The 12,996-nt window shown below is 43.4% G+C and overlaps 1 protein-coding gene across 1 annotated transcript in view; it reads right to left on the reverse strand.

The window, feature by feature from the left end:
- adamts14 (ADAM metallopeptidase with thrombospondin type 1 motif, 14) overlaps nt 1–8,383 on the reverse strand; it is a 120,615-nt gene extending 112,232 nt beyond the window's left edge. The window contains exons 1-2 of the mRNA XM_072667393.1: nt 8,308–8,383; nt 2,558–2,958 (exon numbers count right to left, since the gene is read on the reverse strand). Of these exons, the coding sequence (XP_072523494.1) occupies nt 2,558–2,958; nt 8,308–8,383 (477 nt within the window). The remainder of the gene's footprint in view (nt 1–2,557; nt 2,959–8,307) is intronic.
- Between the last annotated feature and the right edge of the window lie 4,613 nt (nt 8,384–12,996).

Consider the following 12,996-nt stretch of genomic DNA (forward strand, 5'->3'; position numbering starts at 1 on the left):
AACCTTTGTCTTTATTTACACTGTTCCAGATGTTCTGGTCTTGGTCTAGACGTTCCCTGGCAAACTTTAGTCTCAACCTGAAGATCAAGCTTGTTTGGTCTCCTTCTGATGGTGGCTGCTGTACTTTGCTGGACTTTGATCAGCTGTGGTGAGATCTACCTGCTACCCTGATGAGATTGAAGGATCGTTGGGGACGACTTCTTTACTCATCTTGAGGTTCTGTTCTGAGCTCGGGCTGATCTTGCTAGGATGGTCTGATCTGATCATGCTGGTCAGCGGTTCCTCTTGTAGATGATTTAGTGGACGGTGGAACAGTGTCTGATCTCTAACTGTTCTGAGATCTTCTAAAACCCCTTCCCAGACTCCTCTACAACATCTCCAGGATCTGGATCTGATCATGATGGTGATCTTCTTCACCTCTCAGTTCAACCATCAATCAAGATCAGACCAGACTAAACGTCTGAGCTTTAAATCAGACTCCAGACTCCTCCAGAATAATCCTCTCCAACCATGTTCTGATCATCTGCCTCTGATTCTACACTGGATTATCCCCGCCCACTCATGCGGAAGATAAGTGTTTCAGCTCAGGGTGCACAAAAAAGAGCAGCCAATCAAAACAGAGCTCATTTACATGCATCATTCTCAAAGGCAAAGTAAAAAAACTAACAAAGGCAACAACTTGAAACAGAATGAAAAAGCTTTATGATGTCATAATCGGAAAAAAAAACAATGATGACATCATACGTGGATCTCATAGGACAAGAAATACAACAATACAAACAGTAGCAATGCTAACGCCACAACAGAAATGCTAACACTGCAGCAGCGATGCTATTGACACAATAGCGATGCTGGGTAAACGGACAGCTGGCGGGAACGCAGTGCTAGCACCTCGATAGCACTAAAAACACTGTGTTAGCGATGATTGGTGGGGGTCAGTGGCCTGCACAGCTGCAATGCTAACGCCACAATGGCGATGCTAGGTAAGGCTGAAAACTGGCGTGAAAGCAACGCTAGCGCCTTGATAGCATTGAAAACACTGTGGTAGCGATGCTGGGCGAGGTTAGCGATTCTAACGACACGATGGCGATGCTGGGTGAGGCTGAAAACTGGCGTGAAAGCAATGCTATCATCTCGATAGCGTTGAAAACACCATGGTAACGATGCTGGGCGAGGTTAGCGGCCTGCACAGCTGCATTGCTAATGCAGCAGCAGCGATGCTAACGTGTCCAAAGGGTTTTATCACATGCCCCCCTACCTGCAGCACTGACCATCTTCTGCTGACCCCCCTGACCTCTGACCATGATTGAGTTTTATAGAGTGGGACAGATTAGCCATGCTTCTCTGAGTGGGTCTGATAGGCTTCGTTCACACCGTTCTCACCGAATCAGACTTTCCGGTTGTGTCTTTTCGATGTGACCTAACTCCGAGTTCACGCTCATGTCCTTCGTATGACCCGCTCTCCTCAGCATGCATTTTCTGACAAATGTTGAGTTGGACTGACAAGAAAAGTGAATTCCAATCTGACCGTTCAGACTGAGCCGCACTGCTGCAGATCGGATTTCAAAACCACGTATGAAAGTCCGAACTGATTCTGCGTGTTTTTGCAGTTCACACTTCCACACGGATAACTGAGCTATATCACGCATGACCAAAAAGATCTGTGGTGCTGAAATCTGATACATATCTGATACGCGACAATGTGGCCTAATCTGAACAGCCAGATCGGATTTCACGTGATTTTTTTTACGTCAACCCAACTTTGACGAATATATTCGTATTCATGAATGCACTGTGAAGAGAGGGTCATTGCTTTGGTTTTTCTGCACATGCTCTGTCAGTTTACGAGCGTGAAATACTCGAATGTGTGCGAACAGCCTAAAAAATCGGATTTGGTGAGAAAATCGGATTTGGGACGTTTAACGTAGCCTAACAGGCCCACTTTTAGAAGCATGGCTCTAAATAAGCTACAGAAGTGCTCTCTGCCAGACTGTTCGGCGCTTCATGGCTGCTGCTCAACTATTCACTGTCCAACAATACCTCACGCATTTCTTGAGATTTCTCGTAAGGGGCGGCCAATTTGACGACATTTTATACGACAAATATAACGACAAATTATATCACAAAAAAAAAAACAATGATGTTCAGATTTGCCTCTATTTTGCCATCAAATACACTCCATAAAAACCTCAGAAGACATCTGTAGGTTCACTGGTGGGTTTGAATAGTACTAAAATAGCTAGATTAAGTCATGCTGCCGTCTGGTTCCATTCGCCACCACTGTAACGAAATTTGTGTCGGTACGTTTCTCGACAGTAAACATCTTTTTAAAACTTTCCACCAAACCCAAACTCTCCAAACTAGTGCTTACATCTCAAACACTGCATTCTGAGGACATTTTAAAATAGTAATGGACTGCCCCTTTAACAGAAAAGCCCAGCAGCATGACTTCTGCTCTAGAAAGAGCTCCAGGTTCCCAGCCAATCAACACGAAGGACCCTCTGAGCTGAACCTCAATGGGTTCTTTAGCTATGACACTCAGCAATGCGTTACCTACCAGTCCATCGCAGTTGCTGATGGCCACCGACGCGTCCGGCATGTCCGTCACATCTCCAGTGAACACACAGTCTCCACGGACACGCATCCTGGCCTTCTCCTCGAAGTCCTCGTGCCACTCCAGGTGGGCTCCAGGGGCCACCAGCCTGTTGTTGGCCTTCAGCCGCAGGTGCAGCTCCTTGCCGAACACGGTGACGTTAAAAAACACCTGCTGAGTGTCTCTCTCCCCCTGTTGCTCTCCCTCGGGGACGCTGCGGGTCACCCGTTTGGCTTTTCCCGAGGCGGCAGTGGCAGCGGCGGCGGCGGCGGCGGCCGAGAGCACATGGGAGACGTAGTGTCCGCGAGAGTCCGTGCTGAACGGAACGATCAGGCCATACTCACTCAGCTTTCCCGAGAGGTCGGCTGTGGGAGAGAAGCGGGACAAGCCTCGGGTCAGAGACTGAAGAACAGCTCACACAACATCTGATCAGTGCAGTGAGGTGACAAAAGTATTTGGACACCTGCCTATTCACTGTTTCTTCTGAAATCAAGGCTATTAAAAAAATTATCCTGCTTTTGTTGGAGTGACAGCGGCATCTCTACTGTCCAGTAGGCTTTCTACTAGATTTTGGAGGAGGAGCATTGCTGTGAGGATTTGATTGCATCCAGCGACAAGATAATAAGGTAAATAAGGTCAGGATGTTGGATGATTGCTCACCACCCCACTTCATTCTCCCCAGCTCATCCCATTCAAAAGTACTGGATTGATCTCCATCCATCATTCCACAGCTTAATGCTGCTGGGGGGCTTTATGCCCCCCTCTAGCCCACGCCTGGCATTATTAGGCAGCATGGAGCCAATAGCTTCACGATGTTGATCTGCTCCAAAGGGTCCTATTCTATTGGCAGTACTTCTTCTCTACAGGGACTAGACAAGCTGTGTGTGTATAAGTGTCAGCCATGGGTGCAACTTAAAGTAGCTGAATGCATTCATTAGAAGGGGTGTCCACAAATTTTTGGACATGCAGTGCAGTTAGTTGCTAAAATCACAGCCTGTGCATCATCATCATCTTCATCATCAGCAGCAGCAGTAGCAGCAGCAGCAGCTCACCTGATTTACCACCATTAAGCCCTGATTTACCACCAAACCAGGTGTTGATCTGAGGAGAACTCTAAATAATACTAGACTCCATAAGAGAGGAGAACTTTGGAGATGTTCTAATGAGGAACACAGTAATGGAGAACCTCCACCACCACTTTCTGTAGGAGTGTTATTATTAGTGATTATTCTAGTCCTGGACAGTCCTGGCTGTGGTATCTAAAGATGAACAGCTGGATTACCTGTAGATAACAGCTCTCTAATCAAGGTAAGACGAGCATCCTAAACTTCAAAGCTGTACTGAGTAATAAGGGATTATTAGGGAAGGCAGATGCAGTGGTCAGTGGTCAGGAGACGTCTGGACGCTTGGTCACAGATCTTCTACTGCTGCTCTCCAGAGTTTGCTCTCCTTCTGGTGATATCCAGATGTCCCATCTTAAACTTTCACAGCTCACTGATATAATCATGAGCAGAGACACAATCACACAGTGTGTGTAGGTCTAGTAAAGTGTATCCAGAACAACAGCTGTAGCTAAACGTTCCCAGTAAACACACACACACACACACACACTCTTCAGGTAACAAAGTGCATTCTAAGGCATGGAGCCATCATTCATTGGGAAAAAATGCTCATGATTACCCATTAGCTTAAATTATCTTAGATTAGTTGGGTTCAATAACAGTAGTTTAACAAAGAATGGTTGGGATTAGTTGAGGATAGTTGATTAATTGATGAATTAGTTAGTTAGTTAGAAGAAAGGTTAAGAACATTTGAGTTAGCTAAGAAAAGCTCAAACTAGTTGAGTTAAGAATAGGTTAGAGTCAGTTGAGTTAGTTGAGAAAGGATTAGTTCGCTTATGTTAACGGAGGTTACAATTAGTTAAGAATAGCTGCATGTAGAGCTGAATTAGATTAGAATGGGGTCATATTGGGTTGAGTTAGTTAAGAAAGAGTTAGTTCACTTAACAGTAGTTTAAGATTAGCTGAGTTAACAAAGAATGGTTGGGATTAGTTGAGGATAGTTGATTAATTGATTAATTAGTTAATTAGTTAGTTAAAAGAGAGGTTAAGATCATTTGAGTTAGCTAAGAAAAGCTCTAGAATAGCTAAAAGTTAGCTGAATTAGATTAGAATGGGGTCATATTGGGTTGAGTTGAGTTAGTTAAGAATAGCGGAGTTACGCTGGGTTTATTAAGAATAGCTGTGATTAGTTGAGTTAGTTAAGAATAGCGGAGATACGCTGGGTTTATTAAGAACAGCTGTGATTAGTTGAGTTAGTTAAGAATAGCGGAGTTACGCTGGGTTTATTAAGAACAGCTGTGATTAGTTGAGTTAGTTAAGAATAGCGGAGTTACGCTGGGTTTATTAAGAACAGCTGTGATTAGTTGAGTTAGTTAAGAATAGCGGAGTTACGCTGGGTTTATTAAGAACAGCTGTGATTAGTTGAGTTAGTTAAGAATAGCGGAGTTACGCTGGGTTTATTAAGAACAGCTGTGATTAGTTGAGTTAGTTAAGAATAGCGGAGTTACGCTGGGTTTATTAAGAACAGCTGTGATTAGTTGAGTTAGTTAAGAATAGCGGAGTTACGCTGGGTTTATTAAGAACAGCTGTGATTAGTTGAGTTAGTTAAGAATAGCGGAGTTACGCTGGGTTTATTAAGAATAGCTGTGATTAGTTGAGTTAGTTAAGAATAGCGGAGTTACGCTGGGTTTATTAAGAATAGCTGTGATTAGTTGAGTTAGTTAAGAATAGCGGAGTTACGCTGGGTTTATTAAGAATAGCTGTGATTAGTTGAGTTAGTTAAGAATAGCGGAGTTACGCTGGGTTTATTAAGAATAGCTGTGATTAGTTGAGTTAGTTAAGAATAGCGGAGTTACGCTGGGTTTATTAAGAATAGCTGTGATTAGTTGAGTTAGTTAAGAATAGCGGAGTTACGCTGGGTTTATTAAGAATAGCTGTGATTAGTTGAGTTAGTTAAGAATAGCGGAGATACGCTGGGTTTATTAAGAACAGCTGTGATTAGTTGAGTTAGTTAAGAAAAGCGGAGTTACGCTGGGTTTATTAAGAACAGCTGTGATTAGTTGAGTTAGTTAAGAATAGCGGAGTTACGCTGGGTTTATTAAGAACAGCTGTGATTAGTTGAGTTAGTTAAGAATAGCGGAGTTACGCTGGGTTTATTAAGAACAGCTGTGATTAGTTGAGTTAGTTAAGAATAGCGGAGTTACGCTGGGTTTATTAAGAACAGCTGTGATTAGTTGAGTTAGTTAAGAATAGCGGAGATACGCTGGGTTTATTAAGAACAGCTGTGATTAGTTGAGTTAGTTAAGAAAAGCGGAGATACGCTGGGTTTATTAAGAACAGCTGTGATTAGTTGAGTTAGTTAAGAATAGCGGAGTTACGCTGGTTTTATTAAGAATAGCTGTGATTAGTTGAGTTAGTTAAGAATAGCGGAGATACGCTGGGTTTATTAAGAATAGCTGTGATTAGTTGAGTTAGTTAAGAATAGCGGAGATACGCTGGGTTTATTAAGAATAGCTGTGATTAGTTGAGTTAGTTAAGAATAGCGGAGTTACGCTGGGTTTATTAAGAACAGCTGTGATTAGTTGAGTTAGTTAAGAATAGCGGAGATACGCTGGGTTTATTAAGAACAGCTGTGATTAGTTGAGTTAGTTAAGAATAGCGGAGTTACGCTGGGTTTATTAAGAACAGCTGTGATTAGTTGAGTTAGTTAAGAATAGCGGAGTTATGCTGGGTTTATTAAGAACAGCTGTGATTAGTTGAGTTAGTTAAGAATAGCGGAGATACACTGGGTTTATTAAGAACAGCTGTGATTAGTTGAGTTAGTTAAGAAAGGGTTAGTTCACTTAGTTAAGGTTAGAATTAGTTAAGATTAGAATAGCTAGGTAGTTAGATAAGAATGTGGTGGTAACTGGTTTAGGCATTGAAGAGAAGTTGCAATGGGTTGAGTTAATTAAGAATAGCTGTGATTAGTTGAGTTAGTTACAAAAGATTTGTCTACTCCTTAAGAAAAGTTGCAGTTAGTCGAGTTAGTCAAGAATGGCTGTGATTAGTTGAGTTTATTAAGAATTAATGTGATTAGTTGAGTTACTTACAAAAGATTAGTTTACTTAGTTAATAAAAGTTGCAGGTAGTCAAGTAGTTGAAAAAAATGTGATTGGTTGAGTTAGTTAAGAATAGCGGAGATATGCTGGGTTTAAGAACAGCTGTGATTAGTTGAGTTAGTTAAGAATAGCAGAGATACGCTGGGTTTTTTAAGAATAGCTGTAATTAGTTGAGTTAGTTGAGAAAGAGTTAGTTCACTAAGTTAAGGTTAGAATTAGTTGAGATTAGAACAGCTGGATAGTTAGACGAGACTGAGGTGGTAATTGGTTTGCAATAGGTTGAGTTAATTGATAATAGTTGTGGCTAGTTGAGTTAGTTACAAAAGATTAGTTTAATTGGTTAAGACAAGTTGCAGTTAGTCAAGATACTTAAGAATGGCTGTGATTAGTTGAGTTTATTAAGAATAGCTGTGATTGAGTAAGTTACACTATCCGTGGCTGAAAAGCTGGTTAGTTAAATTAGTTAAGAATTAGTTGGATGAGAATGTGGTGGTTATTAACTTAAGTATTGAAGAGTAGTTGCAGTTAGTCAAGTTAAGAAAAGTTGTGATTAGTTGAATTAGTTACAAAATATTCATTTAAACAGTCAGAAAAAGTTGCAGCTAGTAAAGTTAGTTAAGAACAGCAGTGATTAGTTAAGTTAGGTAAGAACAGCTGTGATTAGTTACGTTAGTTAAGAACAGCAGTGATTAGTTAAGAACAGCAGTGATTAGTTAAGAACAGCTGTGATTAGTGAAGTTAGTTAAGAACAGCAGTGATTAGTGAAGTTAGTTAAGAACAGCAGTGATTAGTTAAGTTAGGTAAGAACAGCTGTGATTAGTTACGTTAGTTAAGAACAGCAGTGATTAGTTAAGAACAGCAGTGATTAGTGAAGTTAGTTAAGAACAGCTGTGATTAGTTAAGAACAGCTGTGATTAGTGAAGTTAGTTAAGAACAGCTGTGATTAGTGAAGTTAGTTAAGAACAGCAGTGATTAGTGAAGTTTACTGAGGTAGTAAAGGACAGTCATGGCTGGTTTAGGTAATTCAGCCTAGCTCAGTTAGTGTAGATAGTTAAGCCGTGATTAGTTCAGGTGGTTGAGTCGGTGGAGGCTCACGAGCGCATCGCTGTTCATGTTGTGCAAAAAGTGCATCTTAAGCCCTCAGATCTGGATAATTAATGATGATCAATAATTAGTTCCTAATGACTGAACTTCACTTTGGTGCGTCCTGAGATCAGCAGCTGATTAAACCTGGGTTTTAACTCGAGCAGCTGAACAGCTGAGCTGATCAGTGGAGGAGTTCTGATGGGAACAGCTGCAGCTACTGAGGAATGAACGCATCCTCTCCAGCTGCTGCAGGAGGTTCTGCAGCTCGGTTCTCCAACGGGTTCCCTGCTGCTTCACAGCCCTGCAACGCTGCCCAGCCACACTGCTCCATCCCAGGCTGTGTGTGAGAGAGAGGGTCTAGCGGAGTGTGTGTGTGTGTGTGTGTGTGTGTGTGTGTGTGTGTATCCAGAGGTTTTCAGCCGGGTCTCAAAGTTTCCTCGCGCGCACAAAAGCCGTTTTTGCCTACCGTGTGTGAGAGCCGCGTGCCCGCTGGGCAGCAGAGCGCCGAGGGTGCAGTAGAGCAGAAGGCGCGCGAGCTCCATGATCTTCCCAAACTTTCCAAACGGTGCGAACTTCCCTCTCCTTCAGCGCGAGCCTGCACAGCTCCCCGCGGCCCCGGATCATGGGGAAAGCTGGCGCGTGCGTGTGTGTGTGCGAGGAGAGCAGGACAGACACAGCATTGCTCACACACACACACACACTCTCTCTCTCTCTCTCTCTCTCCCCCTTACACACACTTCCCCTAACACACAGCCTGCTACTGCTACGGCCCGAGAGAGAGAGAGAGAGAGAGAGAGAGAGAGAGAGGTAGAGAGAGAGAGAGAGAGAGAGAGAGAGAGAGAGAGAGAGAGAGGTAGAGAGAGAGAGAGAGAGAGGTAGAGAGAGAGAGAGAGAGAGAGAGAGAGAGGTAGAGAGAGAGAGAGAGAGAGAGAGAGAGAGAGGTAGAGAGAGAGAGAGAGGTAGAGAGAGAGAGAGAGAGAGAGAGAGAGAGAGAGAGAGAAAAAGAGAGAGAGAGAAAGAGAGAGAGAGAGGTAGAGAGAGAGAGAGAGAGAGAGAGGGAGAGAGGAGGGGTAGTAGCGAGGGAGAGAGACAGGGGGCGCTGCTGAGTCGCCCCGGTTTTAACAACGTGGCTTCAATCATCCTCAGCTGAAAGGGTTAAAGGCAGAAAAGCGCGTGCCCTGCTGCACTTTAAAGGGGGGGGGGGGGGGGGGCATCAGAGCAAGTGTGTGCGCGCGCGCGCGTGTGTGTGTGTTACAGTGCGTAAGATATAAATATGAGAAACTTTTAATTAATTAACTAATCCATTAATTAATAAACACAGCCTAGATAGTATGCAACAGTGTGAGCACGTGCACAATATTTAAGGTTAGAAAGTGATGATGATTGTTGTAATAATAATAATAATAATAATAATAATAAACAAAACGAATAACAAAAACAACAATGATGATTGATTGTAATATTTTAATAATAAGTAGCTGATTTGTATTATGTATTAGTTCTTTTATTGTTATCGTTGTTATTATTACTAATACATAATAAAACTCAACTAATTATTAATTAAATAATAATACAATAAATTAGTGTTATTTGTAATTAGTTTTAGTCATTATTATTATTATTATTATTATTATTATTGCTTTTATTAGGAGTAGTAGAGGTGTTTATATTTGGGGTTTTTTTGGGGGGGGTGCTCTATGGTGTGCAATGCTTTATAAACCAACCAACCAACAAACAGCTAGATGAATATTTAAATTAATTAGTTAATTAATAAATACGTATATTTTTAAAACTTCTGTTTCATGTGAACTTTAAAAGTAGATATAAACCAGAAAGATTAATAAACTGAATAATAAGTACCATCATCTTTATTATAATTCATAGCCAAAATATTCAAAAGCCTTTTTATTTTTATTAATACATTGATGTATAAATACAACGTGTGTGTGTGTGTGTGTGTGTGTGTGTGTGTAACAGTGAGAGCACAATATTCCTTAAATAGTCCATAAATTGATGTTTTTAATATTATATTTTAGATGTTCTGTGGTGTGCAATTTATAATAACCACAACAATATTACAAATATTAGCATTAATAATAATAATAATAATACAAACCATAACATCTGTTAAAGAAGTATCTGATCTGTGCAAAACAGCCGGAACTTATTAAAGAGACTCGCAGCGTAGCAACCCCTGCTGTTCACCTCTCTACACTCACTGGCCACTTTATTAGAAACCCACTTTATTAGAAACCCTTACCTTGTGCTTCCACTCACTGGCCACTTTATTAGAAACACCTACCTTGTGCTTGTTTCCACACGCCGGCCACTTTATCAGAAACCCCTACGTTAGGCTTTCACATGCTGGCCACTTTATTAGAAACCAAGGTGGAGCTTCTAGAGCTGGGTTTCTGATAAAGTGGCCAGAGGTTGAACTATGAACTAAGCGGTCTGGAGCGTCTCCGTGGGAAGGCTGCGGTTCAATCCGTGGTCTTTAAAGGCCGTGATGACTCTCCTGCCCGTGTTTAGAGGTGAACCTGGGTCAGTTTACTCTCATTTCCTGGGTGACTCAGCGCTCTCTAGGCCGCACGGCTGTGTGGAAGTTCGGTGGGGGTTAATTCGGCTGCTGCCCCCTGCAAAGAGTGAGCCGGGGGTTTAGCTTCGAGTAGTGGAGAAAGCTCTGAGCTTATGTCTCACTCTCCAGGAGACAGATGACTAACACCTCCCGCCCTGTCCGACGCTCCATCTCTTAACCCCTCTTGCACTGCCGTGCAAAGGACAGGACAGGACAGTGGTCCTCCAGGACCAGATCTGAGAACCTTCAGCACCTCCAAGACCTGGCTCTGCTCCTGTTTAGCAGGGTGGCTATTGGTGCTTCACATTAGTGACACTGTGAATTAACACATGTCCTGTCCCTGAATCTACTCTGATCGGATTCTGTTCACACTGGTCATTAAATGTGGCTCCAGTGGAGACGAGATCGGACGAGATCGGACGAGATCGGACGAGATCGGACGAGATCGGACGAGATCGGACTTTACTTTCCTGTGTAAAAACACACCAACATCTACATCACTTCAGTTCTGCTCCCTGTAGACGACGGGTTCTCATGAAAAACGTCCCGCTCCGGGATAGCACAACTGGCTTTGCCCAATCAGAGGTGGGTTGACGCCACTTCCTCCCCACATGCTGGTCAGCACAGGCGTCTGTCAGCTGGTGTATCGGAGCTGGGGAGCCACGCTTCCTCCGAGCATGCTGGCTAGCTAGCAAATCTGCATCAGGAGGAGGACGTGTGCTCGTCTTCAGCGTCCTCATGTTGGGGGCATTGGGGTTCCACCAGGGACTACCCGAAAAGACACCGACAACCAAGAACATCTCAGAACCACAACCTCCACTACAACACTGCTAAACTACCGAAAGACGCTACAGAAAGGTGCTTAGATGCCATGATTTCCACCAAAGGGGTGTTCCCAAGTCCTGGTCTCACACTCACTACTTTGTAATGTGTCCAAACTTTTGAACAGGCCACTTTGGTGCCTTAGATGTTGAGGAAATGTGTTTACTGCTCTCAAGTGGAACAAAATGACGGTGTTTTACAAAGAGAAGGGGGCCCAGAACAAAACCTTGAGAACACCCTGAGTGACAGGGTGGTAAATGAGCTGAATGATACACAGGAGGGACGGCGGCGGCGGCGGCGGCAGCAGCAGCCCATGAGTCACAGGTTTTACTGCAGGTAAAATCACCCTGGTTTGCTTTTTCCAAAACACAAAAAACAGAGAGAGCGAGAGAGCAAGAAAGAGAGCAAGAGAGAGAGAGTTCATCTCCTCTATTAGCACTAATCAATGGGTCGGGTCTAGACACCTGCATTAGTGAAGCTCCGCTCCAAAAAACTGGATTACAACCCGACTCCTAATTACAGCTCTGCCGAGAAACGCCGGCAGTGTTTACCAGCCAAAATCTCAGGACATTTAAATGATGGTGGTGCAGCTGAAACAGTCCAATTTGTACCATCAGTTGTTGTTCGGCGTTCCTGAGGTTACGCAAAGCTCTCAATAAAATAAACACACCCACCTAAAGTCGCTGTACTCGTCCAACACATCATAATTAAGCTACTTTAATAAATAAAGGTGCTAAAAAGGTTCTTCTACCATTTTTAGTTGGTAAAGAAGCATTCTGTACGAGAGATGTAAGGGTAAAGCAGTCACTGTAGAGGTTCCTCACTCATTTAGAGGTTCTTCCCACTTATTCTTTTCATATTTGTATTAAAAAGTGATTAATATTAAACCATAAATGGTTCCTCTATGGCAGGGGTTGGTAATTCCGTTCCTGGAGGGCTGGATTTGTGCTCTTCCTGCTTAAGCCCACCTGATTCAGTAGAGCAGGACTCAACAGGGGACTCCGCCCCCTGTTGCTCACCCCTCTTGAATGGCTCAAAGAACCATTTTCTCACCATTTTTTTTAAGATGGTCAATTACCCAACCCCCATCACACGCGACACCCCCCCTCAACACAAGCAAGGGCGAGACCAACACACCAACGCCCCCTCCGACACATGCCCAGCCAGCCACACCTTTTGGAACTGCCGCTGATGCAACATCACCAGGCAACCAATGCAGAGTGATGTGGGGGTGGGACAGCGCCATCTATCCACCCTAGAGAGAGTGCAAGGCCCCGGCTGCCGATGGCTAGCAGCGTGATCGGGATTCGATCCAGCAACCCTCTGATCACAGTGACAGCGCCTTAGTCCCCGTATTCTGTTGACAGGTTTCTAATAAAGTGGCCAGTTGAAGCTGGTGTGGTGTTTCTGATCCAGAACTAATCATGCAAATAAGCATCTGACCTCGCTAATGCTTCTGTGTGATTGAATGCAATCAAATCCTCACAGCAGTGTTCCAGTGTTTACTCATACAGAGCAATTTATTGGGAAGGCCTACACCTGGGTATACCTACTTAGTCATGCTATTATCTAAGCAGCCAATCGTGTGGCAGCAGTGCACGATACCATAGAGCATCGTGTAGCTCTATGCTAATCACCTTGTTTATGAGGGCTGAGGTCAGCAGGGAATGGTCAGACTGGTTGGAGTGGACAGGAAGGCTACAGAAGCTCAGATAACCACCCACGAGGAGCAAAAAGAAGACCACATCGGCAGAAGCG

This window comes from Salminus brasiliensis, chromosome 22, assembly GCF_030463535.1.
Source record: "Salminus brasiliensis chromosome 22, fSalBra1.hap2, whole genome shotgun sequence".
NCBI lineage: Eukaryota > Metazoa > Chordata > Actinopteri > Characiformes > Bryconidae > Salminus > Salminus brasiliensis.